This window comes from Aotus nancymaae, unplaced genomic scaffold (assembly GCF_030222135.1).
Source record: "Aotus nancymaae isolate 86718 unplaced genomic scaffold, 86718_ANA_hifiasm-v0.15.2.pri h1tg000010l, whole genome shotgun sequence".
NCBI classification, from domain to species: domain Eukaryota; kingdom Metazoa; phylum Chordata; class Mammalia; order Primates; family Aotidae; genus Aotus; species Aotus nancymaae.
The window spans coordinates 48665349-48692457 of NW_026988421.1; the positions used below are offsets into that span (position 1 = coordinate 48665349).

Here is a 27109-nt window from a genome sequence, read left to right on the forward strand (position 1 = left end):
CTCAATGTTAACATTCAAATATTATTTTTCAAACTGTACACATAAAAGTGTACATGGCTTTTAACAGGTGACGTTATGCACCATTCATGGAAAAAGGTATAAAATTCTGTTTGTACTCACCAGATTACACAGGACAGCACCATGTAGTAGGTCTTAAACAAATAATAACTTACGTACTAAGAAACAAAAGTATAGATTATTTTTATAATTACTGACTTTGCAAGATAAAAATAAAGTAAAAAGACAGAATACTTAAAGAAGTAGAATAAAATAGGACTATCTGACTCGCTACTGAATGCTTACTTGCTAATGGATGTTTTCTTGGATGACAACTTTCTTCCTGTGATGCAGTTAAGCAGAGTACTGGGTCTTGTGACACACTTCTATAATTGAGTAGCTCTGGTTAATCAGACACTGTAATAGAATGTGGTCACAGGATGCTAAGGAAAGGGAACACAAGTGAATAAATTTACCTGACGAAAGCTAATTAGAGAATACGAAGAGGTAGCAGTTTTGTTAATAACACAAAGGTAAAAGTAATTCAAGAGAGAGTGATGTCAACAAGATGGTTGGCTAAGAAAGTCTAGGACCTTATTTCCCTCACTTAAACATTGTAACACACACACAAGCTATAAGATTGAATCATAAAGAACTAGTAAAACTGAATAGATATATAACTTATAGGTTAATTGAATCAATAAGCAAAATTTCCCAACAAAAAAAATTCCAGGATCAAATGGCTTCACTAGTGAATTATATCAAACATTTAAAGAATTAACATGGGGAGAAATGCCAGATGTAGGTGACAGGGGATGGAGGCAGCAAACCACATTGCCATGTGTGTACCTATGCAACAATCCTGCATGATCTGCACATGTACCCCAGAAACTAAAGCACGATAAAAAAAAGAATTAACATTAACATTTGAGGGGTTCTCAAACATCTCCAAAAAAATCGAAGATGTGGGAACACTCTCTAACTTATTTTATGAGGCTAGCAGTACCAAGATATCAAAGGCAGACAAAGACATTAAAAGAAAATAGAAAATTACAGACCAATATCCCTTATAAATATTGATGAAAAAAATCCACAACAAAATACTAGCAAATCAAATTCAAGAGCATATTAAGAGGATTATTAACAAGATTAAATGAAATTTACTTGTAAAGTGCAGGACAGTTCAAAAAACAAAATCAATCAATGAAATATACATTAACAGAACGAAGGAAAGAAACCCACATGGTTATCTCAATTGATGAAGAAAGAATTATTTTTCACTTATTGACAGAATTCAATACAACACACTTTCATAATAAAAACACTCAACAAACTAAAAATTGAAGAAGGCTGCCTCAACACAATAAATGGCATATATCAAAAGCATTAGTTAACATCATCCTCAAGGTTAAAAGACAAACAGCTTTTCCTCTAAGATATCACGGAAAAGGCAAGTATGCCCACTGTTTCTATTAAACAAAATATTGAAAGACCTAGCCAGAGAAATTTAGGCAAGAAAAATAACTAAGAGCCTTTCAAATTGAAAAAGAAGAAATATAATTATCTTTGATCACAGGTGACATGATCTCATAAGTAGAGAACCTGAGAAATTTCACAAAGGAAAAAAAACAAAACATTGGAACTAATAAAATGGATTCAGTAAAGTTGCAGGATACAAAAATCAAATTCACCAAACAGTGGTATTTCCACACAGTAACAATGCGTAATTTAAAAAAGAAATTAAGAAAACAATTCCATTTGCAATAGCATCAAGAATAAAATACTTAGGAATAAGCTTAACCAAAAAGGCAAATGACTGGTACACTGAAAACTACAAAAACCTGCTAAAAGAAATTAAAGATACCAGTGGAAAGACATCCCATGTATATGGACTGGAAGATAATACTTTTAGGATATCAAACTACACAAAGTAATCTACATATTCAACACAATCCCTACCAATACCACAATTGCATTAAAAGAAAACAGCAGAAAAATTCATCTTAAATTTGTATGAAATCTCCATGTACCCCAAAATAGACAAAAGTCTTGAAAAAGAAGAAAAAAAAAATCAAAGGACACATAACTTCCTTATTTTAAAAATTACTACAAAGGTACAGTAATCAAGTTCAGGCTCATGCCTGTAACCCTAGCACTTTGGGAAGTTGAGGTGGGAGGATTGCTTGAGGCTAAGAGTTCAAGATCAGCTTGGGCAACACAGTGAGATCTTGTCTCTACAAAATAATAATAATAAAGAGTTGGATGTGGTTGCATGTGCCGGTAGTTCAACTACTTGGGAGGCTGAGGCAGGAGGACTGCTTGAGCCCAGGATGTTCAGGTTGCAGTAAGCCAAGATCTTGCAACTGCATTCCAGTCTGGGTGACAGAGTAAGACCCTATTAACAAAAAAAAAAAAAAAAAAAGCTACACTCAGAAGAGTGTGATACTAAAAACAGACATCTTAATCAGCGAAAAAAAAAAATACATACCCTAGGGGGAAAAAAAAACAAAAAAACCTTTGCATATATGGCCAATTTACTGCTCTTGTCTTATTTTTGACAAGAGCATTAAAGCCATTCAGTGAGGAAAGGATTTGCCAACACCTGGTAGTAGTAGAAGTGAATATTTACATGCAAAATAATTAACACTTACCTTACACCATATGCAAAAATTAACTCAGAAATGGATCAAAGACCTAACTTTAAGAAATAAAACAGGATACTTTTGGAAGAATACATAGAGGGAAACTTTATTGCATTTGATTTTGAAAAGACTTATTGGGTATTAAAAGTAAGCCAACGACAAAAAAAGAGAGATATATTGAACGTCTTCAAAATTTTAAAATTTTGTGTATTAATGACATGATTAATGAAATCAAGAGATAACTCATAGAAGGGGAGAAAGTATTTGCTATCATATATTTAATAAAATATTAATATTCAGTATATATATATAGAAATCCTACAACTGAAAAACCGAAACAAATCCAATTAAGATATTAGCAAAGGACTTGGATAGACTTTTTTTTAAGGAAATGAATATCACTAATGGAAAGGGAAATGCAAATTGAAACCACAATGAGGTATCACATAACATCTACTAGGCTTTTTTTTTTTTTTTTTTTTAATTGCATTTTAGGTTTTGGGGTACATGTGAAAAACATGCAAGGTTGTTGCATAGGTGCATACATGGCAGTGTGATTTGCTGCCTTCCTCCCCTTCACCTATATCTGGCATTTCTCCCCATGCTATCCCTCCCCAACTCCCCACCCCCCTCTGTCCTCCCCTCTCCCCCCCCAACAGACCCCAGTGTATAGTGCTCCCCTCCCTGTGTCCATGTGTTCTCATTGTTCAACACCCACCTATGAGTGAGAACATGTGGTGTTTGATTTTCTGTTCTTGTGTCAGTTTGCTGAGAATGATGGTTTCCAGGTTCATCCACGTCCCTACAAAGGACGCGAACTCATCGTTTTTGATGGCTGCATAATATTCCATGGTGTATATGTGCCACATTTTTCCTGTCCAGTCTATCATCGATGGGCATTTGGGTTGGTTCCAGGTCTTTGCTATTGTAAACTGTGCTGCAATGAACATTCGTGTGCATGTGTCCTTATAGTAGAACGATTTATAATCCTTTGGATATATACCCAGTAATGGGATTGCTGGGTCAAATGGAATTTCTATTTCTAGGTCCTTGAGGAATCGCCACACTGTTTTCCACAATGGTTGAACTAATTTACACTCCCACCAACAGTGTAAAAGTGTTCCTATTTATCCACATCCTCTCCAGCATCTGTTGTCTCCAGATTTTTTAATGATCGCCATTCTAACTGGCGTGAGATGGTATCTCAACATAGTTTTGATTTGCATTTCCCTAATGACTAGTGATAATGAGCATTTTTTCATATGTTTGTTGGCCTCATGTATGTCTTCTTTTGTAAAGTACCTGTTCATATCCTTCGCCCATTTTTGAATGGGCTTGTTTGTTTTTTTCTTGTAAATCTTTTTTAGCTCGTTGTAAATTCTGGATATCAGCCCTTTGTCAGACAGGTAGGCTGCAAAAATTTTTTCCCATTCTGTTGGTTGTCGATTCACTCTACTGACTGTTTCTTTCGCCGTGCAGAAGCTGTGGAGTTTGATCAGGTCCCATTTGTCTATTTTGGCTTTTGTTGCCAATGCTTTTGGTGTTTTGGTCATAAAGTCCTTGCCTACGCCTATGTCCTGAATGGTTTTGCCTAGGTTTTCTTCTAGGGTTTTTATGGTGTTAGGTCTTATGTTTAAGTCTTTAATCCATCTGGAGTCAATTTTAGTGTAAGGTGTCAGGAAGGGGTCAAGTTTCTGCTTTCTGTATATGGCTAGCCAGTTTTCCCAACACCACTTATTGAACAGGGAATCCTTTCCCCATTGCTTGTTTTTTTCAGGTTTGTCAAAGATCGGGTGGTTGTAGATATGTTGTGTCACCTCCGACGCCTCTGTTCTGTATCTCAAAATAATAAAAGCTATTTACGACAAACCAACAGCCAATATCATACTGAATGGGCAAAAACTGGAAGCATTCCCTTTGAAATCAGGCACTAGACAAGGATGCCCTCTCTCACCACTCCTATTCAATATAGTACTGGAAGTTCTAGCCAGAGCAATCAGGCAAGAAAAGGAAATAAAGGGTATTCAATTAGGAAAGGAGGAAGTCAAATTGTCTCTATTTGCAGACAACATGATTGTATACCTAGAAGACCCCATCGTCTCAGCCCAAAATCTCCTGAAACTGATAAGCAACTTCAGCAAAGTCTCAGAATACAAAATCAATGTGCAAAAATCACAAGCATTCCTATACACCAATAACAGACTTAAAGAGAGCCAAATCAAGAACGAACTGCCATTCACAATTGCTACAAAGAGAATAAAATACCTAGGAATACAACTAACAAGGAATGTAAAGGACCTGTTCAAGGAGAACTACAAACCACTGCTCAACGAAATAAGAGAGGACACAAACAGATGGAGAAACATTACATCTATTAGGCTTAATGTTATTAAAATAACAAAAAATAACGAGTGTTAATGAGAATGTGGCTTTATTGAAACTATTGTACATTTCTGGTGGGAATCTAAAAATGGTACCTTCACTGTAGAAAATAGTATTAAATTTGGAGTTTCCATATGATCCAGCAATGTCACTTCAGAGCATATACTCAAAATAATTCAAAACAGAGACGCACACAGATATTTGTATATCCATAGGTGTAGCATCACCAAAACGTTGATGAAAGGCTAAACCAAATATGGTATATACTTACAATATATTATTTTCAACCTTAAAAATGTGGAAATTATGTGACATGCTACAACATGGATGAACCTTGAGGATATAATGCTAAATGAAATAATTTAGGCACAAAAAAACAAGCATTGTATGATTCTACTTTTATGAGGTACCTAGAACAGTCAAATTTCTAGAAATTAGATGGTAGTTACCAGTGCCTAGAGGAGAAAGGAATGATGTGTTATGTTTAATGTGTATGAAGTTTCAGCTTGTAAAGATAATAGTTCTAGGGATGGATTGTGATGATGGCTCTAAAACAAGGTGAATGCACTTAATGCCACTGCACTGTGCACTTAAAAATAGTTAAAATGTAAGTTTTGGTAATATTTCATTCAAATATATAAATATATTTACATATATATCTTTCTGCAATAAAAAAAAAATGCATGTTTTAGAATGACACGTCGTTGTTAGGAATGAGACACCCTTACTCATTTGGAGATCACTGTGAAAGCTGCATCCGTCCTTAGGCGTTTCCAGTATTGAATGCATCCTGATGAATGCAGTCCAAGCCACTGAAATATAGGTTTAAAAGTTTAAGAACACACACCATCATTCATTGCAAAGAAATAACTTTGGGATACCTATTATGCAATAGCTGCTGTATTTGGTAGTAATAATAAATGGAAAAAGAAGATGAAGTTTTAACACTAAATTAGAAATGTAAATAATACAATAAAATTTGGTGAGTGCTAAATGGATTGTATGCTCAGGTGTAGTGGAAATCTTGACTTTTTATCCTGAGATATGGTGAGATATTCAGATATCCTGAGATATGCTGAATACAGCATATCCTGAGATATGCTAAATACATTGTGTTTTTTTAATGATTTGTCAAAGTGCTAAAATATATTTTGTATTTTTAAGATAAACATTATAAAGTTGTGAGTTTCCCTATCTATAAAACATTTTGTGATTGCTAATACATATATGCAACACCATTAAATTGTTATAAAAATAACTAATGAAAATAATGAATATGACAGAGTATCAGTTAAAAAAAGAAGCAATCAAAGTATTTCTTATCAAAAGGTATTCCTGCATTTGTACTTCTAACAGTTATTGCTATGGCAACTCAATTATCTCTCAGAGATTACACTGAAACATCATACTGTTGAAAATCAACATCTTCACTTTTGTTATTTATCACATTTTTAACATAAAAGTACATTTGTTTGAGATTTCTTTGTTCGACTTTCCTAAAAGATAATATTAAAAAATATTGTCTATAGGTAAACAGAGTCTTCGAGAACAATGAGTTTATGTAAAAAAATAATCCCCAAATCTCACCATCCTATACAGACAGTTCTTATCCCCATGTGTATATGTTTGGCTGGGTAAGGGTGAAGGGCAGAAGGAGGCTAGAGGAAGTAATTACAAAGTATATATTAAAATATAAAAAATGAGATGTGGCTTCTAGAAATTTGAAAGCAGATAAAAGAAAATCACTGAGTCTTTAAAATAAACTTTACATTTCAAACATGAAACCTTCAAGAGTAGAATCTAAAATAACAACACTGAATCATAATACGGCAAATATTTTTTTTAAAACAAATTTTAGACCATTTATAATGGTGGTTCACTCAACTTCTCATAGGTTCTTCAGGCTGTAGGAAACTGACAAACAGGTAAGTGATATGAAAAGAAAAATGGGGTAGCACAAATACTAATATAAATGTGCATAATTAAATGACTCACAGCAGGAAAAATGCAGCAACTGAGCAAACAGGTTTCCCAAATAAAGTGCAAGAACAAAATATTCCAAACTCAGAAGTGACAATTAGAAGTTTTATTGATTTACATACAGGTTGAAGCTGAGCATATTATAAACCTACCACACAAAATCTTTATTTGGTCAGGGATCAGCAGAGGAAGAATTAATCAGTCATGGTAAGATTAATGTTAAGAGAGTTGATAAACATTGGATATCTTTCAAAATTATTCCAACTGTTCAGTCTTCCTAAAAATGTAAAAATATTTTGACTAACCATATAAACTATAAATAGGTCAGCAATAAATTTTTCAAATCAGATATGTCTTAGGGTTTAAGTACAGAATATTTGAGATTGAAGGAATGAGTAAAGCACTGTATGGTAACACATTTTTGCATTTTTGGTGTGGAAAATGGAGAATTTAATGCAACTAGCCTCTCTGCCTTTGACAAAAGTCTCTCTTGAAGTGGAAATTCCTTGTGTGTGCCTACAATTTTTTTTTATAATGAAGATAAAGATCCTTCCAAGAATAGCTTTTTTCTAGTTCAACAACTGTTTAATTATTATCAACAATAGTTAAAGAGATTTTCCTGAAATATTGGGTTAGGGAAATCAGAATCATGTTCACAAGGTTTAAGCTCTCTGATATCACAACCTCAATATTTCAGTGACTTCATATAATCATGTAAGATTGTTTCTTTGTTTCCCTTGCCTCACTCAGATTAGTTCAACACAATTATTCTTACTTATGCCATTTTCTTCCAAGTGACAAGGACCCATGCTCTCTCTCCATTTTGTGACTTTACCTTCCTGATGCTGCTCAGTGTCCTCTCCATTTAGTCAGTAGACAGAAAAAGAATGGAAGATTGGGTGTGGGAGGATTTCATGAGCTGGAGTTGAAAGTGGTGTATATCATTTTTTCCCACATTCTCTTAGCTCTAATCCAGTCATATGGCTTCATCTAAGGCCAAAGGAGCTCTGTGCTTGGTGAATAGCCAGAAAATTGGGCAATTTATCTTTATAGATGAGGATTTCTATTTTCTGAGTTTATTTACTGTGGGAACAAAACAAGATTTTATACTCACTTTATCTAACCCCATCTGCTTTTCGGGCATGTGTGTGTGTACGTGTGAGTATGTATGAGTTTAACAAAAATATTACTTTGCCAAAACACTCTAAGGCAGAGGTTTGTTTTCACTCTTCCATTACTATGTTTTCAGCATCATCTTTCCATGTGAGGGTGCACATCTTTTTTGACTTTGCTTAGGCCAGAACACAATGCTCCCATCACTTTATCACACACACCTCTTCCTAGTATAACAGTACTTTAAACTCATTTCTGGATGTCCAATCCTTTTAAGAATGTACATGTCAGTTGTTGCATAATTTTAAGTATCATCTAGTGAGTTGATAATATGCTAAAGTCTTCATGAGAAATACTATAGGGTTTCTCACAAAATGGTCCCTAAATCCACTACATCAGAATCACCTGAGGTATTTGTTAACTTTTGAAAATCTAAACCAGGAATTGAGAGTTGCAATCTCCCAGAGATGACTGAAACTTGCATTTAAAGAACCGCTTCCAATTGGCTCTATTGCATATCAAATTTTAAGAACTGAAAGCTTAGTGGTACCATCTTCCAAGATAACACATTTTGATTACAGTGACCTTCATATAATTTCATATAATCACATAACAAATCTTATATAGACTTCAACTGAGATGGAATAAAACAAGTACACTGTTCTCCTCACAAAACTTTAATATTATTCAACTAAGATAAACAACCAAAAGACAAACATCTGTTGAATTCAAAGACAGCACGAAATGTGAATGCTCCTAATACAAAATTGAAAAGTGAACCAGGCTGTCATTTCGATTCTTTACAAATAAACAGGAAACTCAGGTAAAAAATAGCAAACTGCTGATAGCAATCAGAATTGGAACAAAGTTAGATGAGCTTCCTGTAGCTTCCAGATGTCTTTATAATTGAAATAAATGACTCCTTAAAAAAAAAGCAAAATAAATTAAATTATGAAGAGAAGGATGCCTGACTTAACAGTTTAGAATATATGTAAATGCATATATATTTTTAATATATTTGACACTTCAAAATACCTAGCTAGATAAACCAAACCAGGTCATCAAACAGCTTTATAACCTACATTTACAAGATAAAAATTAAATAATATTTTTAACAGGAAGTATTACTTTATTGAAAAGTACTTTAATAAAGACGTTTTCCTTAAATAACACCTTTCTCATTGGAGACTAAGTTTTCTAGAAATACAAAAAAACGCAATGAAAAGACCCAAATCATTTCATTATTTAAATATAAAACAAAAGGTATGCCTCAAGGGGCATGGAAACTCATGGTTCAGTTTGTCTCCTATACAAAATATATATAGTATGGAATAATTGTTAGAATTACCTATTCTTTTTTTTCACTATTCCTACTTTTTCATGTCACCACCACACCACCACCACCACCACACAGCAAGAGTTAGATTTAGCTAGTTAATTAATTCCTGAAAATTCTTGAGATAGGTGTAGACACAGGAGTGAAGTGGGTAAAAGAGAAAACCTCTTCTTATAATACCAACAAAACTTTTTATAAATTAAATACAATTTTTACTATCACTTCCTCAAAAGAATTAGAACACCCTGCTGCTAGTGCCAAAGATGACACAGGCAATAATGTACAGTACTTCTCTTTAAATTCCAGGAATCTCTGAATACTGTTGAACATAATTTTTAAAGTTATTATGGTAGCCATAGAGTATTGCTGAAAAACTATGATTTTGCTAACTGATGTGAAATAGATAACTATTCTTTAATATAAACATTTTGTATTATTCTTTGCTAATATAAACATTTAATACAAATTCATCATGGATGAGTTTTTTTCCCTATTTTTAATTGTTAGTGTCTGAAGCCTTGATAGAGGCTGTTACTCAGGTACAAGTGATTTTACATTGCTGAAAATGTTTTCCAATGTTCTCAGGAAGTCATGAGTCTTCAGTGACTAAAATACCTAAAAGCACTGAACTGTGGGATGGGTGGTTCATCACTTTCCAGTAGGTGTGTTCTTATTTTGATTGCTAACTGTGACCATCCAGGAATACTAGTGTTATTTAACTACTTTGGTGGATAGACTCCGCAACTGTACATAATTATGATAACTGTATTTTTAAGTAGTGACTTATTTTTAAGTAGAGGCATTTAGGCATTGAGAAATAGAAGCTCCATTCTCATGCCACTCCAATGTTGCTTTAGTGTATCTAATTGCACTAATGGATTTCAGCTCTTCAGCTGCTGTCATTATAGCAAGTCCCAATAATAGGAAATGGTTACTCAGGGAAATGTGTTTACTTTGGGAGATGGAAGCATTTGTACTGCTTTCTAAATGTGTATTCTGCCCAGAACTCATAAATGTGCTCATTGATGGTGTGTCTTCCTTGATAGCTCTCCTTCAATATACTAAATTGCTCTTGGAGATTATTTGACAAAGTAGGAAAGAAAACTTCAACAGGTTTCCATGGCTTCAGGGTGAAGACTTTGAATCCCTATAGCCATCAGAGTAAAGATAAAAAGCCCTTGTGAACTCACTATTCCCATTTCCCCCATTCCATCCACTGCTCCAAACTCTGGCCACTTGCATTCCTGATTCTATCAGTCTCTCACTTCTTTTATTTCACTTATGTTTCCTCTGCCTAGTATTATAGATTATTCTTGGTGCTGCCAAAACATCCTGTTTCTTAGTCTTTGAAATAATAAACAATGTTTTAAGAGAATTATTTTTCATAAATTTTTTCTTTCCTGTCTCCAAATTTAAACTCAGAGAAGGCAGAACTATTTAGTTTTCTTTTTAAAAACTTCTTGGAACTTATGTTCAGCCATAGCTGACATTTAATAAATGTTTGATGAAATCTGCCTCTGGATAATTTCATCTATTTGAAGCTAAGATAAAAAGGCAGCTCTTTGGAAAATATTCCCTAATACTATTCAATGAACATTTACTAAGTAACTATATTTAATGTTGAAGGTACTCGTATATGTTCATTTGTGGATGCAAAGATGTTATGTCCCTGTACACAGGAATTAGGAGAGCAACTGGTTAATGGCAGGGTCTGAATCTGAAAAAAATCTTAATATCCTTCAAGTAGTCACTTACTTCTTCCATCTTATTTCCATTCTCCCTGACTATGTTATGTATGTAGGTATAAACACCTACCACATACACACACGTTCTATATTTTTATGATTGAATTTCTCTACCAAATTTATCATTTCTTTCCTTTTCCTCTTATTTCTCTTTTGAAAACAAATACTGAAACAAAGTTTTGCTTTGCAATTATTAACAGCAGAATTTTCAAGCTAGAAACCCATGTATCTTCCCCCACAGTCTATTATCTTTATAAAGTAACAGAATGAAACAACCAGAGATAATGCTATACTTCTGTAAATAAATTATTTCAAATGACTTTTATCTAACCCTCATACATATGGAGACTGTGGACAGGCTTCTGTTTTTCCTCAAATGCTCATATAAAAAATAAATTATTGTTCGATGATTAGTTACACGATAAAGATGAATATTTAATATCACTGCTTTTTAACTAGACTAATAAAATTGACATTTACTGTTTAACTGGATTAGACCCAGTTTTACAATACAATTTCATATACTGGATAACCTGGAGAACCTAAAGAATGTTTTAAACAAATCATTTTTCCAGAAAACAAATTATTATTTGACTTCGTTATTTTTTTATAGTACATATGAACAGAACAAATTATTTATGCACTAAATTATATTTTTTATGGTTTATTTATTTTAAACATTTTAGTGATAACCTATGCTTCTAATAGTCCTTCACCTTCTGAAAGCATGATCCTGAATTTCCTCTTCCGGTATCAATCACCAAACACGATTTTAGGTATATAGTAATCTACCCACTTAAACAATCAGCTTCTACATTTGAGTATAATTACTTTATAATGCATGATGAAATGAATTACACACACTTTGGGTAGTGTGCTTCCTAAAGTCCATCTGACAATTTAAAATTTAGTAATGCATATGAATACGGCATCCAAAAATCTAGTCTTTGTATATTTCAGAGCTCTATGAAGATTAAGGTTTTTTGCTTTTTCACAATTTCGTTAACAGTTATAAATTTAAGGACATAATGAACCTATGACAGTTTTAAAAGGGTCTCAAAACAATCTAGGATATTCAGGGTTTCAAGAGCAAATTGTATCAGTCAGGCATGTTTCTTAATTAATGAATTACAAATTCAAATAGGAAGTTCCTCAGAGCCCAATGTTCTAACTGTAAGGCAGGAATGAGGTGTATTAACCTCAGAAAGGCTCCACAATGGGAGAAAATTAACACTGTCTGAAAATAGTTACAGCATTTTCAAAGTTAGCAGAAACTTCTCAGATGTTATCACTAGTATAGTTTGTAGATATTTTATTACCCTTTGGAAAAACAAGTTCATAAAAATATTACATCAATAGAATATATACACCTAATATTGTATTACTATGTACTGGTAGCATAGGGAAGTAAACCACTTATATCTAGAGATTTTCAAAACCCTCACTGATCACCACTGCTGCAAAAAGTACAAGTTTAGCACTACAAGAAATAATGAGCAGCAGAAAATGTCCATCTTGTTATGGCAGGGGAGAGTATTAGAAAGGAAACTTTAGTTTAATAAATTTCAAAACTGTACAGACAGAATGAGCAGTACTAGCTTTGGTGACACTATCTGGGATAATAAAAATATTTACCTGATAGGAACAAGTCACATAAATATAGACGACCTTAATAAAGAATTGTAGGATGGTACTCTGAACAAGTTTTCTCTCTCACGATGTTTTTTAGAAACTGATCCTAGCAATTGGTTGGATAGAAATGGTCAGAAATACTGAATGCAAAGTGTTAAATTATTTTTAATGTTTAGAACCCTGTCAGAAAAAAATGATATTTCAGAAGAGGTAGATGTAATAGAAGTCATAATATATAAGTAAAATGCTTTGTTGGATTTACCTCTGTGAAATCTCATACAAACTTCCAAGTCACACTTAAAAATCTGGAATACCGTGAAACCCCGTCTCTACTAATACAAAAAAATTAGCTGGGCATGGTGGCGCGTGCCTGTAATCCCAGCTACCCAGGAGGCTGAGGCAGGAGAATTGCCTGAACCCAGGAGGCGGAGGTTGCGGTGAGCCGAGATTGCGCCATTGCACTCCAGTCTGGGTAACAAGAGCGAAACTCCGTCTCAAAAAAAAAAAAAAAAAAAAAAAAATCTGGAATACCTTACATATGCATTGTGTTCCTTTTTCATTTTTGTCAACCATTTACATTTTCATCAATGTTTGCAGATCTCCCCTCTATCAGGGTTTTCCTTGAACTTATGGGTTTAGTGATGAACAAAAATAATAAAATCTCTTCCCTATAAGAACATACATAATGACTACACATATACAAATACTATGTTACTAATATATTTTAAGTAACAATATTCAGAGGTGTCATACCATTTGACGCAAATGGAATAAAAGAAGTAACAGTATATTGTTACTAATACATTTTAAGTAACAATATTCACAGATGTTGTACCATTTTAAGCAAATGGAATAAAAGAAATAACAGTAAAATTTACTGTAAGCAGTAAAATTTGGTGCATTAAAAATAACAAAGAAAATTATCTTAAATCCATAGAGGAACTAAACACTATTCCAAGTATGTTTGAGAGGCAAAAGCAGCAAAGGAAACCTCCTTGATTTAAAATAAAATCAATACTAAAATTACAATCTATTTAGAAATAATGAATGGCCTATGTATTAAAATATATGAGATAGTCTCAGAGTGGTGTTCAAATAAAAATTTAAATATGTAAATGTATTTGTTGGAATATGTGAAAGAATACATACATATTATCAAATATTAATTTTTAAAAACCATATGAATATTAAAAAATAAAGCAGAAGGGAATAATAAAGATAAAACAATTTAAAAGAATGTATGAAAAGCAACACTAAAGAAAACAATGCCGACACTTGTGCTTTTTAAAGACATAAAAAGTAGAAAAAAAGCCTCTGGGAAATACTAATAAGAAAGAGAGAAAATAAACAACAGAAATGAAAAATGGGGTAGCACACAGATATAAAAAACATTAGGCAGCTGAAAGTGAAACTACATGAATTATATTAAACAGGGAGTATGAAAGATAGGTCAATAAAATTACAAATTACGAACATTTCCAAAAAAATGATAAAGTGTCCATATATTATGTTTAAGGTAAAAAAAAAAAAATAAGCTCATATATATATCTAGTATGTAGTCAAAAAACTTAAAAATGTAAAGAGCTTAAAATACAAGCCAGAAGAAAATATCAAAAAAAAGTAGTAAACTGGGATCTAATACAACTTATTGAAATAAAAATCAAAGATTCAAAAATCAAAGATTCAAGAAATTGATGAAAAAACAATAGCTTGGCTATATAAAATTAAACTAGACTTAGGAAAATATAGAATGCACTCTAAAGAGAAAGAGCAATGGTAAATACAAAAGAAAGTTTATATGACATGAAGAAAAATGTAAGAAAATTTAATTGATGTCTAATTGGTATCTTAGAAGAAGCTAATACAAAAGAGGTAAGAGTGTTTTTGAAACAGATAAAGTTGAAAATACTCCAGAATTGCTGAAAAAGTGGCAGTTTAAGATACAAAGCCCAACTAACTGCAAGCAGAATGAATGAATAAATAAGTAAACCAGAATCCCAAACTATTCACAATATAGTAAAATGATAGAGCACTAAGTATAGAAGGTTTTATAAGCACCCAGTGGGTAAAAAAGTTCATAGGAAGGGCTTTTAAACTGACAGCTGACTTCTCATCAACAAGGACCAAAACCAGATGACCAAAAATCAATGAGTTAATCTTCAATGTATTAAGTCAAATTGCCTACCAAGCATTCTCTACATAATAAAACATTTCTTAAGAATTAGGACGAAATAAAAATATTTTCATAGTAAGAAAAATTAAAGCATTATACAGTCTACAAACTCTAAGGAAAATTCTGACACATTTATTTCAGGTGGAAAAAGTATTTCACATAAAAGCTCTGAAAGGTAAAAATAATGTGGGCAAAAATAGTAAATTTAGTAAATATAAGTAAAGCACTGACCATATAAAATAATTTTAAAAATTAATTTTTGAGAACACAAACAGGCTAGAAGTAATAAACTGGACAAAAATACCTTAATAGTTTAGAGTGGGATTGTAGTATTGGGATGCGAGATTAAACTAATTCACCAAGACAAAAGTATGCCAAATTGCAGGGTCTTTATTGCCGGCGACCGCGGAGGACTCAGGTCTCTCTAACCCGCGGCCATGAGGGGAGAGTGTCAAGGCTTTTTATACCCGAAAGACCACCTTGGGAGTGGGGTTGAGGAGCGGGGAGGGGGGTCAATGGGCCCCAGACATTCCGAGGGCTGGTGGATTCTGTAAATCATCTCCTGGGCAGGGACAGGGGTGGGGGCCTCTGGACATTCCGAGGGCTGGGGGCTTATTGTCACTTTAATTGCTACATAAATGATTCACAAAAGTCAAGACAAACATTAGTTTACATATTGGGTACCGACAAAAGTCAAGATAAACATTAGTTTACATATGGTTTGGGTACCGGTGGAAATTACAGATCTTAGTTCACAGGGGCCAAGATGAGATTAGCTTGGGCTGTGCATTCTGATAAGCAAAGGCCAGCAATTCTATCAGTTACTGATGAGAAAGGTAAACAACTTCACCTGGTGGACATTATCCTGAGCAGACTAGCAGTCTTATTTACAGAAACCAAGTCAGCAGTTATTGCAAGGAGAATGGGGCAGTTATTACAACTCATTTTTGGAGACACAGCTTTGTCTTATAAAATGGCGTTGCTCAGGTTCTGGCTCCAGGCCAGCTATAGCACAGGATAATCTATCAATGGTTACAGCTATTTAGGCTTCATTTATTAAAAAAAGATCAAGATTCTTTAATTAATTCTTTAACTTGAGACATTGTTAACTATGAAAGCTAAACTAGCAGACAAGACCTTCTAAACAAACAAACAACAACAAAAAAAGCATGAGAATAAAACAATAAAAAATAAAACTTAAAAGACATGAAAGGGATAAGTAAAAAACCAATAGAGAGAAAATAAAAAATTGACACAACTACAAAATCATAAAGACAAACATGAAACTGAATTTCTAAAAAATAACATTTTAAATGCTGTATACAAGTGGTAAATATAAAGAAAGGTTGAAACTAAATAAGGATGGAAATTCAAGCGAAAAGATGTCAAGTAAAGAGTAACCAGAACAATTGGCAAAGTTATATTAATATATTAATATAGTTTTAATATTAAAACTATTAGACTTCAAGGCTAAACACAGTAGCCTAGAGATGAAGTAGGCTACCATACAAAGGTAAAAGTTCAGTTCAGAAGAAAGATATAAATATAAAATTATAAGTAAAAATATGTAAATATTTTAATAGTATAAAGCAAAGTATTTATATATAAAATATTTCAATATTATAAAGCTAAATACTTAATAGTAAAAAGCAAAGTAAGTAAGCAAATGGAACTGTAAAGAGAAATGAACAAATCCACTATCCTAGTTGAAGACTGTCCCACATCTCTCTCAGGTGATACTCAGACCACAAAATATAGAAGATATAAATTGAAAAAAAAAATACAGACATAATCTAATAGGAAATACTACACACAATTTAAAATGCATTCTTTCTAAACTCATGTGAAACATTAAAAAAGACTACCACATCAAGGCTATAATTCACTCACCAAATTTCAAAGTTTGTTATGTAAATTACATTCTCTGATCAAATTAAAATAAACTTAGATTATCCTCCCACAAACATATAGAAGACCAAATTATTTTTCAATGAAATTTATGAATCAATGAAATAATTATAACAGAAAATAGAAAATGTTTTGAATGATTGTGAAAATAAAGTCAGAAGAAATGTATAGCCTTACATATTTATTTCAGAAACCAAATAAAGATCCAAATACATGAGTTGATCATCTGATAAAAATAAGAGTTCACAGAAAAGGTACATCTAATCCATCTGAAAAAGGTAGGAAATGATCAAGGTATTACTAGAGGTCAATGAAACAAAACATATAACAGTGGATGACAAAAGTCAATCTCTGATTCTTTGAAAAGACTAATAAATGAACACCTGAAAACAGTGATCAAGAAATGTTTTAGATAAGGCACAAAAAGATACCAAGAATGTTAACACTAGGCTATACATCTTAAAAGGGTCAGATGAGCTCACTGTTATAGATCTGGTTCACAGAAAGAACCTTAGCACAAAGAAAGGACTCAACAAACATTTGGATCCATGAATACAATCTGGATTAGTGAATAAATTATCTTCCCTGCATATAACCACCGGCCTAAAATAATCTCCTCCTCCTTGAATTAAATTCAGCATGTCTGCATCATAGAAGGAAGCAACTCCTGAGGCACAAGGTCAGTACCCCCTCCCCATCTGCACACCCTTTGTTCAAACCAGTCCCAGCTCCTGTCATGTTATTGGCTTCTTAGTATCTGTATTAACAGTTCTGCCTGCCAGCATATGAAGATGAAGAAACAAATATGCAACTGAGAGAGATCCAGGGCTTTTAATCCACAGATGCCAGAGCTTGTCCCTCCTGGGTTGTAGTCAGAAATCAGGCTGAACTCAGGAGTTTACAGTCTTTCTTGCAATGATGGTTGTGTGTGTGTGTTGGGGGAGGGTCAGAGGACTGAGGACTGGGGAAGAAGAAGATAGGAGTTAGCTCTGGGTGGGCTGAGCATGGGAAAGAGGTGTTAAAATTGTAACATAAGCTCTTTCCTGTTCTCACCACCCATCTGCTCCACGGGTAGCAGAGCTCAGATGCAGAGAGAGGTAAACCAGGCTTTCCCCTCCTTCCACACTCGCAGTCCAAATACACCAAGGCCCAAGTTGGGGTCTGACCTGTTCTAGGATCTTTCTCCATGCTGTTGTCCTTCAGGGAGCCATGGCAAATTTGAATCTCGAGCAGGTTGCAGACCATCAGCCTTGGAGAAACACAGGATAGACAGTGGATAAGGCCAATCTCCCAGCTTCTCTCTCCACCTGCCTGCCCACGCCCACTTGTTCCATCTCTCATTTACCTTGGAGGACACATCAAGGTCTCTCCCCATGGTGTCTCCTATACTCTGCTCCTCGAGTCGAGTCAGCTGCTGGGGTTTATCATCTGGAATATTCTCTGCCTCAGCGGCAGCTCCAGGTAACAGCAACTTACCCTGCAGGGTATACAGAAGCTGGAGGAAGGTCTGGTGCCTGCAAAGAGGAGGTAAGTGTGAAGGGAAGGAATCTCAGCTGAACCATTCTGAATCTGCAGCCAATGCCCCCAGCCTTACCTCTGTAGCTTGTCCCGCTCCTGTCCTGCTTGCTGCTTCAGGTTTCCAAGTTTCTGAAACACCCCCTCAAGCTCCTTCTGAGTTCCTATCTTACGCTCCCTCACCTGTGCAGAAACCTCTGCCAGATGCTGCAGACGTTTCTCCTGCCAGGAGTGAGTGTGCAGACATTATATATCAGATATTGAGGTTTTAGAACCATCTCTCTAACCCCTCCAGCCTACACCCAGCTCAGGGCTGAGACTCACTGATGAAAAGAGGGACTCTATTCACTTCAGGGTGGAGTAGGGGGCTAGAGAAAAAGAAAGATCAGAATGAGCTGTTCTAGGGTGAGGCATTCTTTGGGGGAAGGGGCACGAAGGTGATGCTAACACTTATTTAACTTGCTATGTGCCAGATACTATTTTAAGCCCTTTAATAACCCTATAGAGTAGATGCTATTATTGTCTCTATTTCAGATAAAGAAATACAAGTTAGCTGACCTGCCCAAGGTCACCCAGTGGTAAGTGGTGATACTGAGATTCAAGCCCATGTTGGTATTTATATTACAGTGCCTCAAAGGAGAAACAAAAATGAAGGTTTTCTAGGTAGGGGACACTGTCCATGCAATAGCATGATGGTGGGAAGGGATACTCTCCTACGTGGATCAACCTACCTGTTGTAGCTGCCACTGCTTCTGGGCTGCTCTGCGTTTCTCCATGGCCATTTGTTTCTGCAGATAAGCAAGGGAGAGAGAACAGAAGAAGTTTATTTTTGTTTGGAATTTTGAAAGATTGCAAGCTGGCACAACTCAGCTTGCTCACTCTTTCCCTCTTCCTACCTAGCTGCCCTTCCCTTCTCCTACTCAAGGCCCTTGGGTGTACCTTGGCCTGGAGCTGCTCAAATGCTTCTTGGAGTTGTGTCCGTTTCTTTTGGGCTTCCTCCATCTGAGTCAGGGCCTTGGTGAGTGCAATTTTGATGGCCTCCACGTGCTCTCTATAGGTGGCCTTCAGCTCTTTCCATTGTTCTTTGGCTGCAATTGCCTTCTGTCCTGAATGAGCCACCAGGAATGAGAACACAAGTGAGGGTGGTCTGCTAGACTGCCTCCTTGCAGCACTGGGCCTCCTTCTTCCCATCAGCCAAATGGGAGACATAACTGAAATCCTCCTATCTTCCCCACTCAGGCCAGCTGCTACTCCTATCCCCTGCCTACTCACGGCTCGTGTCTTCAGAAGCCAAGGGATCCAGACCCGGGGCAGTGTCCTCCTTAGCCAAAAAGTTCTGCAGGAAGTCCACCACCTGAAGCTGGCTGCAGAGCAGCTTGTCTTTCTTCTGGGAGTCCTGCTCAAAGGGAGGGTAGAGACAGGGAACATCCTTACCTCTTTATACGTTTCCTTAAACTCTGCTCTCTACCAATGCTGTCGTGTATTTCAATAAGAGGAGCCAGGACCAGACCCAGGCTTCTGAAAGGCTGGCTCCCATCTTGTACATACCACCACAAACTCAACCAGGATCTTAGTTGACAGTTCTGCCTCCTCCCGGAGGCCTACAGGTTCCAGGATGCCTGCCACCTCAGTCAGGACCCTGGAGGGGCAAGGAAATACAGGAAATCGCATTTTCCTGTGGTGCTAATTCTATACTACGTGTGTGTACACAAACATATGTGGATGTGTATATCAGTATTGAGAGTCTTGCCTTGACCTTAAGGCAAAGGCCTTAAGGGCCTACAGCCTGCAACCAGTAATGGTATGCATGGAGGGCATACGGTGGTAATACGTGACAAAAAGAAAACAAGCAGGGCTAGAGGATAAGGAGTTTGAGGAAAGCGCTGATATTTTATATAGGGAGTGTCTCACTGAATGGAAACCATTTGAGTTAAAATGTGAAGGAAGCCAGGGAGATATGCAAGGAAGGGGAAGAATGCTGGGCCTTGGAATCCCTCCTGGCACTGAGCACTAGCCTTGGGGCAGGGTCTTGAAAAAGCTGAGAAAGGACTCAGGGCAGAGGGCTGGATGCCTTGGTCTATTCTAGGATTTTTCATTGTTAGGGACTGGAGCAGTCTACGAGAGGGCAAGAATGGAGATACGAGAAGCAATTGGGAAAGTGTTGTTTGGGACAAGAAGACAGAAATGAAACCGTCTCCTTCTAGAGCACACTCTGTGGAGTATGCATATGTGGGGAGCGGCGAACGGTCCCTTAACCGCCGTACTCCTGGAGCAGGCAACAGTCACCTCGGGAACCTAAGACCGGGCTGCAATGAAGATCACTTCACGACAGGGTCGAACCCCAACAGGACTGAGGGCACCAATTGTTATACAGGGGAGCCCACAAGGTCCTCCCAGGCCCGCCCCAAGCTGCCACTTGGCCGCAGACACTTACTCTAGGACTGCAGTTTTCACCTCAGTTTCTGCCGCCTCCATCTTTCCTGGTGCCGCGTTCAGCTACCTTCCCACAATCCCTAGGTTTACTTTGAATTCACAGTCGACTTCGCGCCGGGGAAGGCGATTGGTTGCGGGGGTCAGTGGGCGTGCATCAAGGACCATTGTGCGCTCTAATCGGCAGGCGCGGATTCGCCAACTGGCGCGGGGCGGTGCTTGACGCAGGCGTAGTTTTGGGTTCTGCGCCTGCGTGCTAGACCGTAAGCGGTGCCAGTGACGAGAAGTGGGCGTTCACCTCCGCCGCGGGCCTCCCAAAGTTCTTGTCACTCTACGGGGAAAAGGGAAGGCATCTCCTTGAGTTTGCGTTTTCGGGGAAACACACAGCATTGACACTTTATTTAAAATATCTACTGCTTCAGAAAAAAAAACTCAAACAGCGAGGCTGTTTCTAAGACGCTGGGAATCGGTAACGAAGAATAGTGATCCGGGAGATGATCTGAGCTCAAAAACATGCTGCTTTCAGGGATATTAATATTTTATAGATGCGATGCCGGACTGCGAACTCAAGCAGAGCCCAGCGGATTGTCTGCGTTGGCAAAATAAAACTGATATTCTGGGGAGACCAAGGTAGGTAACGTTCTTTGCAGAGTGTAGGAGAAAGAAAACTGCTCAGAGAGAACTCGGAGTTCCGCAGTTTTCTTGAGTATTCATTCAGCTGAGTCCTGAGCAGTATGTGTCTCAAGAAACTAGCCAAAAGATTTTTTTAAGTATCTGGAAATGGCCGGGCGCGGTGGCTCACGCCTGTAATCCCAGCACTTTGGAAGGCCGAGGCGAGTGAATCACGAGGTCAGGAGTTCAAGACCAGCCTGGTCAACATGGTGAAACCCCCGTCTCTACTAAAAATACAAAAAATCAGCTGGGCTTCCTGGCGGGCGCCTTTAATCCCAGCTACTCGGGAGGCTGAGGCAGGAGAATCGCTTGAACCTGGGAGGCGGAGGTTGCAGTGAGCAGAGATTGCGTCACTGCACTCCAGTCAGGGCGACAGTGCGAGACTGTCTCAAAAAAATATATATCTAGACATCACAGAGGGTCAGAAATAGTCACTATTTCCACTAACCAGGCTGGAAAACGTTATAATCCATAGGACATTGGACAGAGTACCCTCAAAAAAGTTTTGATTTAGTAGTTATTTAGTAATTATTTAGTAGGCAGTAATTAGTCCTAGCTGATCAGTGCTCTAGTGCCATTAACTCTTAAAAGTGAGACCCAAATGGATCAAACTTAACAAATCATGACAGATGACAAGACCAAACTTCAGCAGTATCTACAGAAGTAGAAAAATGTTCACCAACCAGTAAGGTATAATTTACATATGGCATGCAATGAAAAATTACCAAGTTTGCAAAAAGAAAAAAAAAGTAAATACATAAGGAGCAGAAAAACAAATTGCTGATCAGAACTGAAGTAATATTAGAATCAACAGACAAGGACATTAAAACAGTTATTGTAACTATATCCCTTATCTTCAAAAAGATAATCAGAACTATAATGAAAAAGATAAGTGGTGGTAAGGATATGAAGAAAGTGGAATTCTCATGTTGATGGTGGGAATGTAAAATGGTTCATACGCTTTCAACATAGGATTACCATATGAGTCACAATTTCGTGCCTATTTATATATACAAGACAAATAAAAACATGAGCACACAAAATTACACAAACTTCCACGGCAGCATTATTCACAAAACCTGAAAGAAACAGCCCAAAAGTCCATTAGCTGGTGAGTGAAAACGCATACTTTCAATGAAGTATTAATCAGTAATAAAGAGAACTTTATTACATGCTAAATAATGGTTACTACATACTAAATAATGTTTACTACATGCTAAAATATGAATGAACCTTGAAAACATAGTGAAAGAAGCTAGTTACAAAAGACCACATAATATATTATTTTATTTATGTGAAATGTCTAGATTTGACAAATCTATAGAAACAAAATAAATTTCTATAGTGCTTGTCCAGGGCTGGGGATTGGTGGGGATAAGAGCTTGAGAGAGTTTTGAGAGGGATGGCAAATGGATATGGTGTTTCTTTTAAAGGGGTAAATAAAATGTTCTACAATTAGGCTATGGTGAAGTTTGCACAATTCTATACAGAAAACCACTAAATGTACAATTGAAACTGCTGTCATAAAAGCTGTCAAAAAAAGTTAGAGACATGAAGCTTGTAATAAAGACCTAAACCAGACTGGTAGAGATGAAAACTACAATGTGATAGGTGGAATTAGATGGTATTAATAGTATATTAAACATTGCGGAATGAAAGTGAAACATAGCTCGAGAGAAACTACACAAAATGAATCACAGAATATTAAAAAATGAAAATAAAGTTACATGAACAAATCAATGGTGAGCTGTAAGACTTCTAACAGCCTAATAATATACTTGAAAGTGGAGTCTGAGAGAGAGGCAAAGAGAGAGGACAAGAAAACATAAGTAATAAACACCAAAAAATTTGAAATGTGATAAAAAATATGAATTCATATATTGAAGAAGCTTCACAAATCCCAAACACAAGAAAGATTAAGAAAATGACATCAAGTTATGCCATAATTGCATAACTCAAAAACATTGATAAAGAAAAAATTATAAAAGTAATTAGAGGTATTGGGGCACATGTTACATACAGAGAAACAAGATAAGGATTATGGGAAATTTCTTGTTGGAACAATACTAGCAAGACATTAGAGTAACATCTTTCAAATACTTAAGAATCAAAAAAGTCAGCCTTGATTTCTATTTCCAGGAAACACCTTTCAAAAATGAAGGCTAACTAAAAGCATTCTTAAACACAGAAAAGTGGAAGGAAATTTTCAGCATGAGATCCACACTACAAGAAACGTGAAAGAAGTTTTTCAGGCAGAAAAAAATGACATTAGCTTCAAATATGAATGTATACAAAGGAGTGAAATGTGGTCCTGTCTACTTAGGAAGCTGAGGTGGGAAGATCACTTGAGCCCAGTTCAAGGCTGTGATGAGTTGATCATATCACTGTACTTCAGCCTGGGTCATAGAATGAGACCCTATCTTTAAAGCAAAAAAAATTGTGATGTGAGATTTATAGCATACATAAAAGTAAAATGTAGCACAAAGTGTGGGAGAGAAGAAATAAAAGTAAATCGTATGCTTGTATAGTTTCTCTGAAGTTGTGTATCATTTGAAGGTGAACTGATGAGTTAAAGCTGTATATGTATTGGACTCTGAAGCAATGGTGCCAACACGTTTTAGAATGGCTACCAATGAGTCATTTCCTTGTGTGATGTTTTTTCTTTCTAGTACAGAGAAATTGTGACTAATAGAATACAATAGAGGCGATGGGGATGTCATTCTATTGATTAGGTTGCTTATTAGGCAGAGGGGGATAGCATGCTACTCTCATACCTCCATTTCCATATATAGCAGAAGCTTAGCCGACTGCACACACACATGAAAGAGGGATTCTCCTTCTGGCCTGGAAGAAGCATACAAGGATGTTGCAAATTGCTTGTGGTAAGTACCGCATGGCAAGAAACTGTGAGTGGCCTTTAGGACCTGTAAATAGACCTTAGCTAATAGCCAGTGAGCAGGTGGGGCCCTCAATCAAACAGCCCTGAGTAGGTTAAGTTTCTACAAACCAATAAAAAATAATGCTACCCAGTTAACATCTTGATTGAAAACTTGTGAGACCTTGAGCAGAATACAAAACCTTGACCCAGTGAAACTGTCTTAAAATCTTGACTTATAGAAAAACTGTGAGATAATAAATGTGTTTTTAAGATTCTAAATTGTGATAATTTGTTACACAGAAATAGAAAACTGTTATAAACTTCTAAAATAATTGTAGCTAACAAATCAATAAAGGAGATAAAATAGAATATAAACAATCAGCTAATCCAAAAGAAGACAGAAAAAGTGAAGAGGAACAAAATAAAAAAATGAGGGGAATAGAAAACAAATAGCAAAATGATAAGTGTAAGCCTAAGCATGTGCATGATCACCATTAAATGTCAATTCCTTAAATATACCATTAAAAGACGGAGATTATTAGATTGGATACAACAGCAAAACAATTATGTTAAGAAGTACATGAAATATAAAGAAATAAACAGATAAAGTAAAAGCATGGAAAAAAATATACCATAGTAATATTAATTAGATGAATGCTGGAGTGGCTATTCTAGGGCATATATATATATATATATATATATATGTATAAGAAAATATATATTTTTTTAGGCAAAAGGCTATCACCAGAAATAAGAAAGTGCTATAATGATAAAGCATCAATTAATCATGTGAACCTAATCATAAATGTTTTTAAACACCTAATATGAGACCATCAAAATACATGAATTGAAAACAACTGCAAGGGGAAATAGATAAATCCATAGTCATTGTTGAGATTTCAGTGAGCCACTTAACAATGATTTATAGAACACTGAACCTAAAAGCAGAATATTCAAGCTTTCCCATTGTACACCCAACAGTCAACTCCATATTATGGGTTGTAAAATAAGCCTGAACGATTATAAATGAATAGTATAATACGAATATATAGTCTTTTTGTTTGTAAAGGATCTAAATAACCTCCTACATGCATTGAATGTGATGATGTATGCCAGTGTTGCAGTCTTTTTCTTTGACCTAATTAACTCCTAATTTATCTTTAGATTTCTGCTCAGATTTTTCAGACACAGTCAAATCTTCCTTCACCACCTATATGCCTATATCAAGCCTCCTTACTGTAGGCTCACAAAGCTCTACAGACTTTTTATCTAGTCACAGTTGCATTTTACATCTGCTTGTAGAATTATTTGAGTGATATCTCTCCTTTTCCTATAAGCTTATTGAGGATAAAAGTTATTTTTTGTTAATAGTTGATAGTAATAATAGTTTGTTCTATGCATATTGTATTAGGGACAATTTATGCAAGGCTGCAGTAGGCCATTCTAAGGATGTTGGTTTTATATAAAGATAATAGAGATCTATTGAAAGTTTCCTCATAATTAGATGGCAAGTCAGATCATAGTATGGCAAAGTTAAGCCTCACGGGTAGAAAAAGAAAAGTTTGGAAAACGTTATTCAGTGGTCTTAGTAAAAGGTGAAAACATTTTTTGATTCTATAATAGATAATTTGGCACAGGAGATACAAATAAACAAATAGCTCAATATATTTAGGTGAAATAATTCATAGATTTTATCATTCATTGGATATGGATATGTTGGAATTACTAAACTATGTGTAAAATATGTTACTTCACTTTCTGCTGGTGCAACTGGATGAACTGTGATACAATTTATTTAAATAGTAACTCCTGGAAGACAATTAACAAATGACAGAGGAAGATCTTTAACTTGTTTTTGTTGACCTACTTGTTAGAAGTGTTTTAGCTATTCAAGTGTATATATATATATATATATAAAAAAAATAGATAAAAAAAAAATATATATATATATATATATATATATTTTTTTTTTTTGAGATGAAGTTTCACTCTTATTACCTAGGCTGGAGTGCAATGGCGCGATCTCGGCTCACTGCAACCTCCACCTCCTGGGTTCAGGCAATTCTCCTGCCTCAACCTCCTGAGTAGCTGGGATTACAGGCATACGCCACCATGCCCAGCTAATTTTTTGTATTTTTAGTAGAGACGCGGTTTCACCATGTTGACCAGGATGGTCTCGATCTCTTGACCTCGTGATCCACCCGTCTCGACCTCCCAAAGTGCTGGGATTACAGGTGTGAGCCACCGCGCCCGGCCCTCAAGTGTATATTTTTAAAAGACATTTGAATGTGTCTTGAATTGGACAAGTAGGTTTTAAGGCTTGGAAAAATGTGAGAACTGGAAATAAATATTTGATCATCATAAATATATAGGCAATTGAAACGGTGGCGATCAATGGCATTCCCTACGCTGACTATAGAGTAAAAAAGAAAAGAATGCCAGAATCAGTATAGTTGAGTAACTGACATATTGTGGATTTGTAGAAAAAGGATGAGCTTCTAATAACAGAGCAGTACCTACAGTGACAAGAGAAAAAAGCAACCAATCATAGTGTGCAGTAGAAGGTAGACATGAGGGTATCTGAAAAGATAAATCACCATGCCACATCATACTGAGACGTCAAGTAAGATGAATGGAAATGATTGATAGCAACATGGTGTTTTTTTAGTTTTCTTTGTGAAAGATGTTTAGTAAAGGGATTAGAAC

At 35.8% G+C, this 27109-nt stretch overlaps 1 protein-coding gene across 6 annotated transcripts in view; it reads right to left on the reverse strand.

The window, feature by feature from the left end:
* The window catches only part of ZWINT (ZW10 interacting kinetochore protein), a 250475-nt gene extending 229540 nt beyond the window's left edge, over positions 1-20935 (reverse strand). For 2 of the 6 annotated variants that reach the window (XR_010341792.1, XR_010341793.1), the window contains exons 1-9: positions 20858-20932; positions 19972-20062; positions 19696-19819; positions 19363-19529; positions 19155-19211; positions 18503-18645; positions 18254-18422; positions 18075-18157; positions 5750-5833 (exon numbers count right to left, since the gene is read on the reverse strand). Coding sequence is in view for 4 of the 6 variants with exons in the window: in XM_064374142.1 (XP_064230212.1) it covers positions 18080-18157; positions 18254-18422; positions 18503-18645; positions 19155-19211; positions 19363-19529; positions 19696-19819; positions 19972-20062; positions 20858-20898 (870 nt within the window). In the remaining 2 variants the exon portion in view is untranslated. Of the gene's footprint in view, positions 1-5073; positions 5834-8909; positions 9037-15463; positions 17870-18074; positions 18158-18253; positions 18423-18502; positions 18646-19154; positions 19212-19362; positions 19530-19695; positions 19820-19971; positions 20063-20857 lie in introns of those variants that run through there. The other 4 variants (XM_064374142.1, XM_064374143.1, XM_012445778.3 and 1 more) reach the window with 4 other exon arrangements.
* Positions 20936-27109: the final 6174 nt, after the last annotated feature.